This window comes from Erpetoichthys calabaricus, chromosome 4, assembly GCF_900747795.2.
Source record: "Erpetoichthys calabaricus chromosome 4, fErpCal1.3, whole genome shotgun sequence".
Taxonomy (NCBI): Eukaryota; Metazoa; Chordata; class Cladistia; order Polypteriformes; family Polypteridae; genus Erpetoichthys; species Erpetoichthys calabaricus.
This window is the reverse complement of record NC_041397.2, coordinates 235,654,447-235,671,812: the sequence shown is the minus strand read 5'-3', so window position 1 is coordinate 235,671,812 and position 17,366 is coordinate 235,654,447. Positions and strand designations below refer to the sequence as shown.

Sequence of the window (17,366 nt, the reverse complement as noted above, 5' to 3'; positions counted from 1 at the left end):
TCTTTACTTTTCACAGGTGCTTTTTCTGCTGGATTTGTTTTTCTTCTACATGGTGTCCTACAAATACAGTCGAGGAACATCTCGCTGTCAGCATTAAAAAAAATTTCACAAAGCAATACTTCCAAAAAAGATGGCAGGATTAAAGATTTGCAATGTCACAAGCATGCTGCTATAGTTTACAAAGGTGGACATAGCTCTGTTACTTTTGAAGGGAGGAATAACAAACAGAAAAAACAGATCAGGAAGCCAGAGAGCATGCAAAAGAAAGAATTTAAAGCAGTACTGCGTCAGTTTAGTTAATTTTAATCTAAATTTTAGTTCTTTTACTCAGTTCCGTGAAAACAACTGTTTGCCTGACTGGCAAATGTAATAGCTGGAAGAGATGAATGTGTGTCTACTGAGATGCATATGGCACAGGCTGCGAATACAGGAAGACGTCAGAAAGAGGCAAAAAACATTCTGTGTCAGGAGGAATCTCAACAAAAAAGGCCATTCCAGCATTTGACTATCCTAGAATCAAAAGACAAAGCGACAAAGTGTCTCCGTCAGCAACAGAGGCAGATCCAGGGAGAGATGAAGCAGCAGGTGAGGAGCATTCAGCAGTCCCAGAAGCAGTTCCAAGGGAGCGTGCAGCAGCGTGCCGAAATCATCCAAGAGCAGCAGGAGCAGCTGCGAGAGGAGATGCATCAATGGGCAGACAGCATTCAGCACCAGCACAAGCAGCTCCTAGAAGTAGCACAGCAACAGGAGCAACTCAGAGAAGAGTTACATCAGCGGGCAAAAAGCATCCAAGAACAACAGGAGCAGTTGTTGGAACAAATGAGGTACCGGGATGAAAACTTACAGAAGCAACAAAAGCAACTTGAAGTAGAGCTGCACGGGCGAGCCCTTAGCATCCAAAAACAGCAACAGCAAATCCACCAAGAACTGCAGCAGCGGGCAGACAGCATCCAACAGCACCAGATGCAGCTACAGGAAGAAATGTGGCAGCGGGCAAAAAATATTCAGCAGCAGCAGGAGCAACTTCAGGAAGAAATGCATCAACGAGTGGAATGTATCCACCAGCAGCAGGAGCAGCTGCAGAGCGACGTGCAGCATCAGGAGCAGCTCAAACTAGAAATGCAGCAGTGGGCAGAGAGCATTCAGCAGCAGCAGCAGCAACTGTGGCTAGAGATGGAGCAGCGGGCTAAAAGCATTCAGCAGCAACAGAAGCAGCTTCAAGGCGATATGCAGAAGTGGGCAGAAACCATTCAGCACCAGCAAAAGCAGCTGTGGGGAGAAATGCAGCAACAGGTGGAAAACATCCAACAGCAGCAGGAGCAACTGCAGGCAGAGATGCATCATCAGACTAAGAGAATCAAAAATCCACTCGGATGGGAGATGCATCCGGAATTGAAGAATATCCGTCTGTCAGTACGCAATATCAAGGAAGTTTTTCAGCATGAACTGCGAGATATAGAGGATCAAGTCCGAAACAGAGATAGACATTTCAAGAAAGAGGTTGACGCAACCAGACAGCACCTTAGTGCCGAACTGGATAGAAAGCTGGAGGAAATGCTAAAGGAAAACTAGGCAGGCAGGCCGGCCTACCACATTAAATAGAGAAGAAATACGTCAGCTTTGGAAATTAGCTAGAGTTGCAGGGCAGTTTGAGTGACCTGTGCCACACATGCACAAGAAGAACAATTAGTCATTATTTGCTTTTATTGACCAACTTAATTTCAATTGGTAATGATGAATACCAGTGGATATTGACAACATTGTTCCTTCCATCAATTATCAATCTGATTAAATCCTGAACTATTATATCTTAATCAGTTTCATAGACATCATCAGGCACAAGATGAGAACTAAACCCGGAAAGGGCATGTACCAACGTCATCCTCAAAAATAATTCAGTTAAGCTGTGGACATCAGCATGTTGCTATATATAGAAAATGTTCATAATCAGGAAAGTGAGAGTAAAGCCATACGTGGACGAAGAAATGCCAGATGTGCAAGTTAGATTCAGGAAAGAAAGAGCAGCCCAGAGTCAAATAGGCAACAATCGCTGAATAATGGAGACAGCAAGAAAGCAAAGTTTTATGTTGCTTGGCTTATTCCAAGAAGAACCAGTTCTAATGCCCACCAACATTCTGCAGTATGCTGAGCTCCCAGTTAATTTGCTCTGTTTGCTAATCACCAAGAAGGCAATAGATAAATGCAAACTGTGTTTGCTCTGCCTGTAACCCATAAACTCATCGATTCAAGTTGTGCAATGTCCAACTGTGGAAAGGACCCTGAAGGAAAAGATTAACATTATCATATGATGATGACACTACTGTAATACATGGAAAGGGGACAGATGTGAAAATATTTCATAGATAGATAGATAGAGATACTTTATTAATCCCAAGGGGAAATTCACATTCTCCAGCAGCAGCATACTGATAAAACACAATATTAAATGAAAGAGTGATAAAAATGCAGGTATAACAGACAGTAACTGTATAATGTTAACATTTAACCCCCGGGTGGAACTGAAGAGTTGCATAGTGTGGGGGAGGAACGATCTCCTCAGTCTGTCAGTGGAGCAGGACAGCTGCTCCTCTGTCTGGTGACCAGCACCCCCACTTTGTGTTTGTCTTACCTTATTAATGCATGCAGTTACAAATGGTGGTAAGTTTTGTTAAACACCACTGGTAACTATCAGGAGAGCACACTGTGCAGGCATGAAACATCACCTATTCCAAGTGAAGAATGAATAGGAGGACACACTTAAACTGGATTAACTTGGTACAGTGCATATAATGGATGGATGGATGGATGGATGGATGGATGGATGGATGGATGAATGAGTGAACAGAAACTAAATATGAATACATTGTGGACATTAAATCATGTCACCTAATCCAGTTTCTTTTTGTTAATCCTATTCAGGGTTTATGAGGTGACAAAGCCTGAAAAGCATTTATATATTCCGCAGATTATTCGATACCATATATAAAAACATTGTGGTAACCAACGCACTGATCTCTTAGTATGGGTTCATTCTTACAAGTGTCTAATCCTGCAAATTTATAAGATTTCCCTGAAATGGATCAAGTTGGTTTGATAATGGATGGATGATATTTCTTATAAAAATAGCCACTAATATTGGGTACAGTAGGCATTACAAATTTTCTAAAAAGAAAAATTTCAGAGACTGATATTGTACTACAAAAATATTATTATATATATATATATATATATATATATATATATATATACACACATACACACACACACACACACACACACAGACGGCCAGGGTCCATGCCTGGCCGGGATGCCCTTGCAGTATGTGCAGCCCTGTTGGGTTCTGCAGGCGCCGTCAGGGGTGCTGCAGTAGGAGCTGCTGGGCCCTTCTGGGCAGTAGTTTCACCACACCTGGAAGTGCAGCCGGATGTCGCCAATCAAGCACCTGGAGCACTTCCAGGTGAACTATAAAAGGTGCCAGTGACCATCACTCAGGAGCCGGAGTCGGGAGGGAGAAGGCGAAGCTGCCTAGGAGGAGTGGAGGACATTCTGCATCTTTATTGGTGTTTTGGTGTGTGCTGTACTTGGGACTGTGTACTGCCTGTGGGACACGGGGAAGACGTGCACCCACAGGTGAAGAAAAATAAAAAGCTGTTTTATTTTACGTGTGCCTCTGTGTTCAGTCTGTGTCAGGTCGGGCGCCTATAACAATATATATAGAACTCATTTAGGAATTGCTCAGCAGACTTTATCCTTATAGCACTTTTTCTCATATAATTGTGTTTTGCCTGCATACTTATCAGTTGTGTTATTTGTACACTACAAGTTTGAATGTCACAACAAATATCTTAAATTTGCCAAAGACTTAACAAGATCTCAAACTGAATGTTACTTAGTCCACTTCTTTTTATGAAATGTGCTGAACATTACATTATTGTAAATGTATTTATTACATTATATATGCTGTATAAAAAGCATAGTTAGGATGCAGCAGTTAAACCTTGAGAATGCACATGGTGTCGATAACCAGCATTTTTAAATGTTTTTAGAGCAGAATATTATCACCACATACTCTTTATAGATAGTTCATCAGAGCTGCCTCACAGAATGTCAAACATCATTCTTTTCTTACAACCTTAAACAACTTAGGGTTGTGGGGCCTAACCGGGCAATACAAGGCTCAAGGCAGGAACTCACCTTGCGTAATGCACCAGTCCATTACAAAGCATGCACACACTCATCCAAATCAGGCCAAATGATAATCCAATTGAACTAATGTATTTAGGAACAGGGAGGAAAACCCTCAATGGGAGAACATACAAATACCATATAATGGATTTAAATCAGGTATCAAAATTTAAATTGAAAATTCGTTCAGTTTAGCTCCAGTTGATTTTCATGTGTACACAGTAAAATTATATACAGAGCACCTTTCCTATGCTCAAACCAACTCTACAGACATAAACAACTATTTTGGTTTCCAGGCCACAAAAAGACATAGCAGTGTTAGAAAGGACTACAATAAAAACAATAATAATGTTTTTTTATATAGTGCCTTATCTCAAATCCAAGGTCACAAAAATGAATTTATAAAAATATAAACAAAGCCAAAAGTAAAAGCAAAATATTTGAGATGATACAAAAACAAAAAAATAATTGAAATTTGCAGGTCAAATATGAAACAGTAGGACAGTAAACAGCAAAACAACAGCAAAAAGGACTGTATATACAGTACATTATGTTAAGATTGGACTTGAAAGAGGAAAGACTGCAGATATACGGAGTGTTCCACAGTTTGGGAGCAGCCACACTAAATGACACATCTCCAATCTTTTTCTTTTGGCTGCTCCCGTTACGGGTCACCACAGCAGATCATCTTCCATATCTTTCTGTCTTCTGTATCTTGCTCTGTTACACCCATCACCTGCATGTCCTCTCCCACCACATCCAGAAACTTTCTCTTAGGCCTTCCTCTTTTTCTCGTTTGACAGCTCTATCCTTAGCATCCTTCTCCCAATATACTCAGCATCTCTCCTCTGCACATGTCCAAACCAACACAATCTCGCCTCTCTGACTGTCTCCCAACCGTCCAATTTGAGCTGACCCTCTAATTTACTCATTTCTAATCCTATCCATCTTCATCACACCCAATGCAAACCTTTAACTCTGCTACCTCCAGCTCTGTCTCCCACTTTCTGGTCAGTGCCACTGTCTCCAACCCATTTAACATAGCTGGTCTCACTACAATCCTGTAGACATTCCCTTTCACTCTTGCTGATATTCGTCTGTCATAAATTATTCCTGACACTCTTCTCCACCCATTCCACCCTGCCTGCACTCTTTTTCACCTCTCTTCCACAATCCCCATTACTCTGTACTGTTGGTCCCAAGTATTTAAACTCATCCACCTTCGCCAACTCTACTCCCTGCATCCTCACCATTCCACTGACCTCCCTCTCATTTACACACATGTATTCTGTCTCGTTCCTACTGACCTTCATTCCTCTCCTGTCTCCTCAACCTGCTCCCTACTATCGCTGCAGATCACAATGTCATCAGCAAACATCATAGTCCACGAGGACTCCTGTCTAATCTCATCTGTCAACCTGTCCATCACCATTGCAAATAAGAAAGGGCTCAGAGCTGATCCCTGATGTAATCCCACCTCCATGTTGAATTCATCCGTCACTCCTACTGCAGACCTCACCACTGTCAGACTTCCCTCGTACATATCCTGTACAACTCTTATGTACTTCTCTGCCACTCCAGACTTCCTCATACAATATCACAACTCCTCTCAAGGAATCCTGTGCTTTCTCCAGGTCCACAAAAGATGCAATTCAACTCCTTCTGACCTTCTCTATATTTCTCCATCAACACCCTCAGAGCAAACATCGCATCTGTGGTGCTCTTTCTTGGCATGAAACCACACTGATGCTCACTAATCATCACCTCACTTCTTAACCTAGCTTCTACTACTCTTTCCCATAACTTCATGCTGTGGCTCATAAATTTTATCCTCCTGTAGTTACTGCAGTTCTGCACATCCCCCTTATTCTTAAATATCAGCACCAGTACACTTCTCAGGCATCCTCTCACTTTCCAAGATTCCATTAAACAATCTGGTTAAAAACTCCACTGCCATCTCTCCTAAACACCTCCATGCTTCCACAGGTATGTCATGTGGACCAATGGCTTTTCCATTCTTCATCCTCTCCATAGCGGTCTTTACTTCCTCCTTGCTAATCCGTTGCACTTCCTGATTCACTATCTCCACATCATCCAACCTCTTGTCTCTCTCGTTCTCTTCATTCATCAGCCTCTCAAAGTACTCTTTCAATCTGCTCAACACACTCTCCTCACTTGTGAGTACATTTCCATCTTTATCCTTTATCACTCTAACCTGCTGCACATCTTTCCCACCTCAGTCCCTCTGTCTAGCCAATCGGTACAGGTCCTTTTCTCCCTCCTTAGTGTCCAACCTCTCGTACAACTCATCATATCATCTGTGTGCATCTTCCTCCACTCTTGTACATAACCCTATGGTTTCTCCCTCTTCTTAAAATACGTATTCACCACAGCCACGTCCATCCTTTTGGCAAAATCCACGATCATCTGACCTTCTTCATTCCTCTCCTTGACACCATACTTACCCATCACCTCCTCGTCTCCTCTGTTCCCTTCACCAACATGTCCATTGAAATCCACTCCAATCACCACTTTCTGTCCCTTGGGTACACTGTTCATTACTTCATCCAACTCACTCCAGAATCTTCTTTCTCACCCATTACACACCCGACTTGAGGTGCGTATGCACTAACAACATTCATCATCACACCTCCAATTTCCAGCTTCATAATCATTACTCTGTGACACTCTTTTCACCTCCAAAACACTCTAGACATACTGTTCCTTCAGAATAACTCCTACTCCATTTCTTCTCCCATCCACACCATGATAGAATAATTTGAATCCACCTCCAATTCACCTGGCCTTACTCCCCTTCCATTTAGTCTCTTGCACGCACAATATATCAACCTTCCTTCTCTCCATCATATCTGCTAACTCTCTCCCCTTAACAGTCATACGGCCAACATTCAAAGTTCCTACCCTCAGTTCCACTCTCTACCTTCCTCCTCTCCTCCTGCCTCCGGACACGTCTCCCCCCCATCTTCTTCGGCCAAATGACATGTCTCCAATACTATTTAATAATAATGCTACACATTCATTTTCTACAGTATGATTTTTGCAACATCTTCATAGTTTAGAGTAACACATCTCGTCTCTAAATGTATAAACCATAAAACGTGTTGAATAATTCTCTCTTAGTATGCTTTAATCAGTGAAGGTAGCATATGTTAGAATGGAGATAATAAAACTGAATGTAGTTAAAGCCGTAGAAGTAAATGCTGGGTGGGGACCCATGGCATCTGGTTTGGAATAAATAAGAGTCAGCAGGGTAAGCTAGGCCCTTCCTTATCATATGAGGTGGAAGTGAAAATGTTAAAGGAAACCTACCAATTTTTGGGGGGATTCCCGGTTAGCAACAGTAGGGAGCAGACCAATGGCGGACAATCCTGAGCACAAAAAAAGGTCAAGCTGACTTGTTACTCATCTTTCTCCAGTTAGAGCTCACTCAAGGAGAACACCTCGCACATTCATCCATTTGTCAAATTCTATTAACCCATTTTTAGGGTCACATGCAGCCAAAGCTCACTCCTGCAGCGCCAGACACAATGCCAAGGTATGAATCTATCACAGGAGAAACGTGTTAGCAATACACAGCATGGGTTTTCTAAAACGAGATGCACATTATGATAGGATAACTGACGGGAGTTTACTTCCAAGATGTTGTTTTGCATGGGAATGACATAGAAGAAAATCATTTACAAACTGGTAATTCAGATATTATGAATAGTTTGGAGGAAGCAGAGTAGTAAGCAAGTGGCTCCTGAAAATAATTAAGAAGGGCTAACAAGATAAACCTGGCGGCACAGTGGCGCAGTGAAAGAGCTGTTGCCTCACAGTAAGGAGACCTGGGTTCTCTTCCCGGGTCCTCCCTGCGTGGAGTTTGCATGTTCTCCCTGTGTCTGCATGTGTTTCCTCCCACAGTCCAAAGACATGCAGGTTAGGTGCATTGGCGATCCTAAATTGTCCCTAGTGTGCACTTGTGTGTGCCCTGTGGTGGACTGGCACCTGCCCAGGGTTTGTTCCTGCCTTGCGCCCTGTGCTGGCTGGGATTGGCTCCAGGATAGGATATAGCAGGTTGGACAATGACTAACTGACTAACAAGATAAACCTGAATAACAGCGTATGGATTCTAAAGGATGTAAATGTAAGAAAAAACAGGATGACAGTTCTGAGAACTACACATTTACAAAAAAAGAGAATAAAAAAAAAAAACAAAAAAAAAAAACAAAAAAAAACAACATTGAAGGCCAGATGCATCTATGAAATTTGCACTACTCAAGAGATGTTTACTGGTAACTAACAATGTAATCCTGTTCCTGGGGGGTAAGTAATGGCCCTAGGCTTTCACTTCAAGTAATGTCTTAGAATTCAATGAAAGTACAGTTTTACTTAAGTTTGAAATTCAGAAGGGTGCAAATTTTTGCCACTTATGTTAACATTCTTATTGTCTATTTGTGGGGGGTCAATTCCTACACAGCCCCACAATGCTCAGTACTGGCCATGTTTAGCTAACCTAAAACACAACTTTGGGGTGTAGGAGAAAAATGACATGGACATGGACACAGTCAGTGGTTCAGATGAAATCCAGGACCCTGGAAATGTGAAGCAGCAGCGAAAACTGTGTCACCAGGTCACTTTTTAAATTTTTCTTAACTTTATTTTTGCAGAATTGAATTGGGGATAAAAGATAATGGAGTGAAATGCAGGAGTAGCTCATGGTGGTAATATTTATTAATATTCCTGCCTCATCCAAAAGTTGTACATATCATGCCATTTCCTAACCTGCCTAATCCAGAGCAGGGTCGCTGCTTTTTATGGTGCCTATCCCAGGTAGCATAGGATGCAAGGCAGGAACAAACCCTTGATAAGGACATGAGTCCATCGCAGGGTAAACACATACACACAGGCCAATTTGGTGTAGCCAGTTCACCTAACCTGCATATCTTTGGACCATGGGAGGAAACCAGCCCTCTTACAGACACACAAAGGGAGAACAGGCAAACTCCAGGCAGTAAGAACCTGGGACACAAACCTGGTCCTCTTACTGCAAAGCAGCATCGCTACCACTGCATCACTGTGCCACATTAAAGTGAACTGCTACATCTAAACTCACATAGATGGATGCATTACTATAGTTTGTAAATGAACCCTTTTACATTTTTTTTCCATACCCACTTATTCTAGAATAAGTTCTGGTACACAGCAACCCTCTAATGGAACAAAGGGGTTAAAAGGGGTGAATGAATGGGCTTTTAAAGATCATATATAAAAAATGCACTAACCTATTTATCTGTCAATTTTCTCATCTACTTATCTAGCTCAGAATTGAGAAGACTGTAGCTTATCCCAGCAGTACTTGGTCCAAGGCAGGAATCAATCTCACTAAAAGGCATGCTCATGCACACACTGAGCCAGTTAAGTATCATCACTCCACCAAAACTGAAAATCTTTGGGTTGTGGGAGGAAAGTCCACGTGTACCTTAATAGAATGTGCAAAGTGCACAGAGCCAGTGGTTGGTCCAGAATTAAAGTCGAGTACCTCGAGAGATCACAGAACCCATACAGACATTGAGAATATGCAAACTCTACACAGTCAGTCTCCTAGTTGACTTTTGAGCCCAGGGTACTGGGACTGTGAGGCAGCAGCACTAACCACTGCCACATCTGTAGATTAAATCAAGTTTTCACAATTATTCCAAAATAGACTGACTTACCTTTACTCATTGCCAAGCTGATGAAGCAATTCCTTCACGTCAGCAAAACCAAGGAGCTAATAATAGACCCAAGGAAGCAGGAGACAGACCACACTCCCATGTATAGGGATTGCTGTGGATTGGGTCAGCAGCTTTAAATTTCTAGACATCACCATGAAGGATGGTCTAAAGTTGACACAACATATTCCGATTATAATCAGGAAGGCTCTCCATTATCTTTACTTCCTCAAATGCTTGAGAAAGCCCAGGCATCTCCATCTACTATACAACACAATTTTTTTTTGTATAGCCCAAAATCACACAAGAAGTGCCGCAATGGGCTTTAACAGGCCCTGCCTCTTGACAGCCCCCCAGCCTTGACTCTCTTAGAAGACAAGAAAAAAACTCCCAAAAAAACCCTTGTATGGAAAAAATGGAAGAAACCTTGGGAAAGGCAGTTCAAAGAGAGACCCCTTTCCAGGTAGGTTGGGCATGCAGTGGGTGTCAAAAAGAAGGGGGTCAATACAATACAATACAATACAATACACAGAACAAATCCTCAATGCAGTATAAAAATAAAAATTTTACAAGTACAGAGCAGAATTTAACAGATGATATCACATAATGATTTAGATTTGTTTTAGACTCCTGGAGATCTCAGCCATCAAGCAGCCTCCCTCATTTGGCCATTCCACAGTGCTGGAACAGCCAATCCTATGAAAAGACCCATCTTTCCCATGATTTCTGCGATCCTCCATCAGGGATGACTTTACCTTAGGCAAGCAAAACAACTTAGCAGGTGGGCCGTGGCACCAAGTGCCACATTTGAGTACCGAGAAGAGAAACAGAATAAGCGAGGGTTAGTATCCAGTTATAACTATCATGTTACTTATGTTTTAGTGCTAATGACTAACAACAGAGATGCTGTCTGTAAAGGTAATCAGCAGCTCTAGTCAGGATATGCTAAACTGAAGTAGTGAGTTTTCAGCCGGGATTTAAAAGCGGAGACCGAAGGGGCATCTCTTATAGTAGCAGGAAGACCATTACACAGTTTAGGGGCCCTGTAACTAAAAGCTCGACCTCCCACTGTTATTTTATTAATCCTTGGAATCATAAGCAGACCGGCATCTTGAGATCTTAACGTGCGCTCTGGTTTGTAAGTCATGATAACTTCAGACAAATAAGCCGGACCTTGGCCATTTAAGGCTTTACATGTTAAAAGGAGGATATGCCCACTATAGGCACATTGTGATGAAGTCAGCTCAGACTGCAAATGGCACACAGTTGTATTTTGTCCAAAACAAACTTATCACATATTGCCTTAGACAGGCAAGACTTCAGTGACTGTAAACTCACCTTTTCCCCCCACCTCCATTGTAGCAAACAGTTCAGGGTCATCAGACCACTCATACCAGCAGCTTCAGGGGCAGGTTTCATTCTTGGGTCAAAAGGCTACTCAACAGCCACTCACACAGTCAACTACATGGATATTTCTACTACATTTCATCTGGTAGTGCTTTTAAAATATGATGATGTTCACAGTCTGTTGTTGGCATTGTACTACTGTGATGCATCAGTGGGAGTATATAAGCGAGAACATCAATGTGCTATACACATACTGACAACTATTTGAACTTTATGGCAAGTTGTACTCTGTTGTACCTACAACCTGAAAGGTTACATTTGAGCTGAGCTTACCAAGACTAGAATTTGAAGGAGAGGTTGGGAGCTAACGTTCGGTGCTGGAAACAAACGGGCAGGATCACTTAAAAAATGTACTGAAGGCAATAAGGGGGATGTTTAAGCACTTGAGACATGTGCAATTAAGTGAACCACCTCAAGTGAAAGACTGGACCAACACTGGTAACGGCAGACCCTAAGGAGCAGCAGGTTTACTTTCCATTGTAAATGCATTGTGCTTTGAGTTCACCCTTCAGGTGACTCTTGTGGGTGTTAGATTTGAAAAAAAATGTACACAACATTGTTGATGTTTGTGGCTCCCTTGGCATTATTTTAAGCTTGTTGAAACATCATGAGATCAATTACGTATTAGAATGCCAATAGGTCCCTAATCTGATCAAAACAAAACTATTTTTTGTCACTGCACAAAACTGAAATACAAAAAAGACGAGATATGACAATTATATTGCTGTGGAATTTTACCTTAATATACCCACTTTATAGCGTCCCACACAGCCTCAACTTTGATCCGATTATGCCGATATAGTTTTTCTCTTTACGTAAAGCAAACGGTTAAACTACACCAGAGCCAATCACCAAAGCAGGTGCCCCACCCCACCCCCCTTCCAGCTGCTCACCCCTGTGGGAATATGGCAATCGACCTCACCAAGGTGCTCTTAAACAATATATCTTGACCCAATCTAACAGTTGAAAATCTATATCTCTTTATTATAAAAGAAAATCTTGAGACAAGACTTTTTCTAAGAGATTTTGTCAAGTTCCACCCTCCTCACAACCATTTACAACCACAGTCCTCTCACCTCTCATTTGTGTGAATACTTTGGTCAGACAGTTCCTGTGCTCTCAGCTCTTATAAATTTTTATGTTTTCCTCATGTTAAATTCCCAACAAAAGACGACTACTTATGTCAAAATCTTATTGATGAATTTCATCCCAAACAGAAGAAATAAGTACACGGGCAATCCTAGCACCGAGAAAATGATGGAGTCCAATGAATTAACATGAAAATACTCGATCGGTTACATGACAATGACATGTAAAATTTTAACAGCAGATAAGAAAGGTAATGATGTACATCTTCCGCGGATAACAGACACCAAAGGAGATCTTGATATGCCATTCGTATTAAAACATTTACAGTTTCCCATTAGAATAGCTATGACAATTAACAAATCACAGTAACAAACATTCGAAAAAGTTGGTTTATTTATTAGAGAGAAAGAAGTGACATTCACTCACAGGAAGTTATACATTGCGTTGTCACAATGTAACTCCAAATACAGAATCAAAATTCAATGCGATATTTACGAAAAGTTAATTCAAAAAATAGTTTTACTGAAGTTTTACAGTTTACAGTTATTTGCGTGTTAATTTCAAATCCAAAAAGAACAAAAACGTTTAATGCAATGAATACCTCTAACGCGACATGAAACACAATTTTCTTTCAATTTTACTAGTTTTTACTATGGTTAATTATTTGCTGTAATGTAAAATAGTTCTATTATGCATATGTAACAATTCCCATGAAAATAACAATCTGTTTAAATTGTACATCCGCTTCCCCACACGCCAGCGGCAGATCCGCAAAAGTAGCTAGCGTGGAACGCCTACCCGAAGGTTGGTGAGCAAAGCGAGCAGGGGGCAGAGCCCCCAAGTAATTATAAAGCAAATAAATAATAACACAGTAAAACCAATGGTAGAAAAAACAGAAAAAATATTTCAAGAAACTTAAAAAGGTCTTATTAAAAATACTTACTCAGAAATGAAAGGTGATGGAAGACGAGTCTTTCCAAGTCTGGGTGCAGAGCTGCTTCAGATTGTGGTTCAATCTGCAGAGGTCTTGCCAGTTTCTTTGGGTTCTTCTTTCTTTTATTGTTCCCTTCTTTGCTCTCGTTGCTCTTTTACTTTCCTGCTCTGCTCTTCTTTTTTTCTGCTCAGCATGCATCCCAAACTTAAAGGCCTCTCTTCATGTCAAATTAACAATGTTTACACAAACAGTTGATAAGTGTTTGCCTTTCTCAAGCTGCTTGTCTGTTTGGATCCTAACTTCCCCAACTTGAATAAAATACAAAAAGTATTTGTTAACAATCTGCTTTACTTTTAGGACTCTAAAAGAATGACCTTAAAAAATACAAGGTTCAAGTCAGTAAAATACAGAGTTAAAAAATCAACATATAGCAGTCATGTAAAAAGATACACAAGAGATTGTTTGAGATGGTATTTAGAGTCCAGAGTTTAAAACTTTAAGGAGGTTTTGTTGACGTAAAGAAAACTTTCCAGATTTTCTGAATGCTCACTGTTTACTCAAGTGTCCTAATTATTGGCAGTTTAATCAGTATTACCTCACATGGTTCACATTTTGACTTGTATTTGCAGTTCAAGTTCTTATTTTATATATTTTTTAATTCATAGTTAGGTAATGTGAGTTTTGAACATTTGATCTTCATACTGCATGTTTCAATACCAATACAGAATTCTGTAGGCTGGGAAAAACAAGTTTTGATTTACACACTCTGTAATGGCACAGGGTGGGGACAGTATCCTCAGGGCCATCGTAGAAAGGCAGTTGCATGCTAGTGAAGAAAAAGGGGGACATGGGGAAAGGGCAAGCTTTGTTTACACAATGGATGTCTGAAAATGAAATCTCTGAGGGCACAAGAGAGACAGCATGCGTTAAGGCCATGGAGGACTAGCAGGATATCAGTAGACATCATCCAAGCTAACAAGTGACAGCAGTGGAACTCCACTATGGCCTAAAGCGAAGAGCACAAAGCCCAAACATACTGAGCACAGTCAGATGTACTTGAATGGAGGTGGCGGAGTCTCGGCACATCATGAGGAAGGCTGCTTTGCCAGCCAATGAAGGTCTGAGGCATTGTGATTGCATATGCCAGTAGTTCTCAATCTGTGGGGCGTGCCCTGAAGTAACAAAAAAGGGGGCGTGAATGTTGCCATATGTGGCGTAATTTCGCTATTCGTAGGGAAATTTTAAACTCATAGCGGTGTATCGGCAGCAAAAAAAATATAGGAATACATTTTAGTAGGGTTTAAAAAAACATGAGAGGGGCGCGATTAAAACTGTTATAAGAACTCGGAACGCAAATACTTAAAGGTTGAGAAACGCTGGCATATGCAGTATATGAGGTGGATTCATGAACACATGTTCACAAAGTGATTGTGATTTTTAAAGCGGAAGTTGTGTAGAATTGTGTTCGCCAGGTTTTATAAATCTGATTTTTTTTGGCCTACTTATTTTACTGTTTTTCTGACGTGCCTTTATTGTCACAATCTGATCCACACAAATGTTATAAATGAGGCTCTATTTCCCTATTTAAGGCTTTTTATATATATATAAAAAAAAAAAAAAGTGTGCAGCATTTTAGCATTGAGGAAGTTCAATATAATCAGATAACTAAATCCCAGACGGTGCTTTTTACTGAAGTAGAAGTAACTGCTAAAAAAACAATGCTACCCTTGAAGGACAAGATCACAATAGGATGTGATGAATGTCAGAAGCCATGAGAAACTTGGTGTAAACAAGCACAATGTTACAAATCTGATCATAGACACAGAAAACAAACGCTTGTCTACATTTAGTGTGAAGTTGTGTCAAATGAGGACTGTGAAAGTCACTTGGACACATTTGTTCTTAAAGCAGTTTTATATGTCGGTCACTTCATCTAGTAAGACTGTTGGCCGATTCCAAAAAAAATAATGCTAAGAGAATAGTTAACTCTAGGAGACATTCTTATAGAATACAAAATGCCAGGATTGGGCAACTAATGCAGTGAGACAACTGCTGTCCGTTTACAGATGGATTAGGGGGTAGATTTGACAAAGGCCAAGCTTTGTGAAAGCATTTAAGCCATGAAGTTGGATAGTTTTCCAATAGGAGACAAAGAATAATGAATGATTGATTTAATAATATCTACAGTATATGCAGCTGTATACCTTCGGCTATGACCAAAGCTTCTATATAGAAGTTATAGAAAGTTACTTTATGTGTCATACAGCCCAAAATCAAAAACCATGCTCAAAAGAACTTTTTCCAGCTTTATTTACAAATGTTGCCTTGCAACTATTTAACAGAAAGTGGCCAGCTCAGAAAACTAATTAAAAAATAAAAAACCAAGAATGACAGGGTTGGAAATGTCATCAATCCCCTTAATAGAGCCACCCTTTGCCGTCATTATAGCCATCAATCTTCTTGGACACGTCTCTGCTAGATTTGCACACCTAGACTGAGGAATGTCTGCCCATTCTTCTTCGCAGAACTGTTCGAGTTTGGTCAGATTCCATGGCGAGTGGCGATAGACTGCTCTCTTCAAGTCTATTCACATATTTTCTATTGGATTTAAGAAAACTGTTTTGAATGTCATGACAACCAGCTGCAGACGCTAATGTGTACAGTCATCAGCAGCAGGTCTTGTGGTCACCCTGATCCCTGACAGACATTGTGAAAGAGCACTGGCATGTCCCAAATTTTGCTTTGAGAGGCAGGAATACATTTTACTAATCAAGGGAACAGATAGTCAGAAGTCAGCTGAAAACAAAAAGTATGTGCAAGCAGACGCGTTTTCCATTTGATTGCAACACCAAGCCAGCACGGCACATGCCTTTACATGTTTAGGTTTAGGTTTAGGTTTATTTGTCATATATAGGTTAACACAGGGTCAACATACAATGAAATGTGTATGACGAGAAAAACAAGTCACTCAGCCTAGATCCAATAAAGCTTAAAAAAAAGATTACAAGTTAAAAATAGACAAGCCATATAAAATAAAATGTGTATGTTTTAAAAGAAGTTATAAGTTATAAAGTGCAGATGCATGTTCCAGTCAGTATTCAGAGTGTGTGCAGGTACAGTGTGTGTGTGAGTAGTGCAATGTAGATGTAATGCAATGTAGATGTAATGTAAGTGTATGTAAGTGTTCAGGTGTTGCTGTTGAGGAGTCGAATGGCCTGGTGGTAAAAACTGTTCTTAAGTCTTGTAGTCCGAGCAGCCAGACTCCTGTATCGTCTGCCAGATGGTAACAAGGAGAACAGCTGGCGTGCTGGATGGCTGTGGTCCTTTATGATGCTGCTTGTCTTACGCAAGCACCGATGGAGGTAAATGTCTTCAATGGCAGGAAGACTCTTGCCCGTGATGTGCTCTGCTGCCTTCACCACTCTCTGTAGTGATTTCCGGCTGCTGGCAGAGCAGCTCCCATACCAGACGGTAATGCAGCCCGTCAGCAGACTCTCGACCACACTCCTGTAAAAGTTTGAGGTGATGTTGGCATTCATGCCAAACTTCCTCAGCCTCCTCAGGAAATAGAGCCTCTGGCGAGCTTTCTTGACCACAGTGTCTATGTGAAGGGTCCACGAGAGATCCTTGGTGATGTTTACTCCGAGGAACTTGAAGCTGTTAACCCTTTCAACTTCTATGCCGCTGATGTAGATGGCCTGGTGTTCTCTGCCTTGTTGTTTTCGATAGTCCACAATCATCTCCTTGGTTTTGCTGACGTTAAGAGACAAGTTGTTATCTAGGCACCAATTACTCAATGCCAGCACCTCCTCTCTGTAGGCCGTCTCATCGTTGTCAGTGATAAGGCCTATGATGGTTGTGTCGTCTGCAAACTTGATGATGGTGTTTGTGCCGTGTTTTGCAACACAGTCGTGGGTGAACAAGGAATACAAGAGGGGGCTAAGCACACAGCCCTGCGGCGCTCCTGTGTTTAAAATGAGTGATGAGGATGTGTGTTTGCCGACTCTCACCACCTGGGGCCTGTTTGTGAGGAAAGA

The 17,366-nt window shown here is 41.1% G+C and overlaps 1 protein-coding gene across 1 annotated transcript; it reads left to right on the top strand.

The window, feature by feature from the left end:
• Window positions 1–270: 270 nt before the first annotated feature.
• Window positions 271–1,572, top strand: LOC127527653 (putative uncharacterized protein DDB_G0271606). Its single transcript, XM_051927063.1, has one exon. It carries the CDS (start codon window positions 403–405, stop codon window positions 1,570–1,572), a length of 1,170 nt encoding a protein of 389 aa, XP_051783023.1. The 5' UTR covers window positions 271–402.
• The last annotated feature ends 15,794 nt before the right edge of the window (window positions 1,573–17,366 follow it).

Coding starts and splice junctions, on each gene's coding strand:
- LOC127527653 (XM_051927063.1), top strand. CDS start 403: ATGCATATGGCACAGGCTGCGAATACAGGAAGACGTCAGAAAGAGGCA.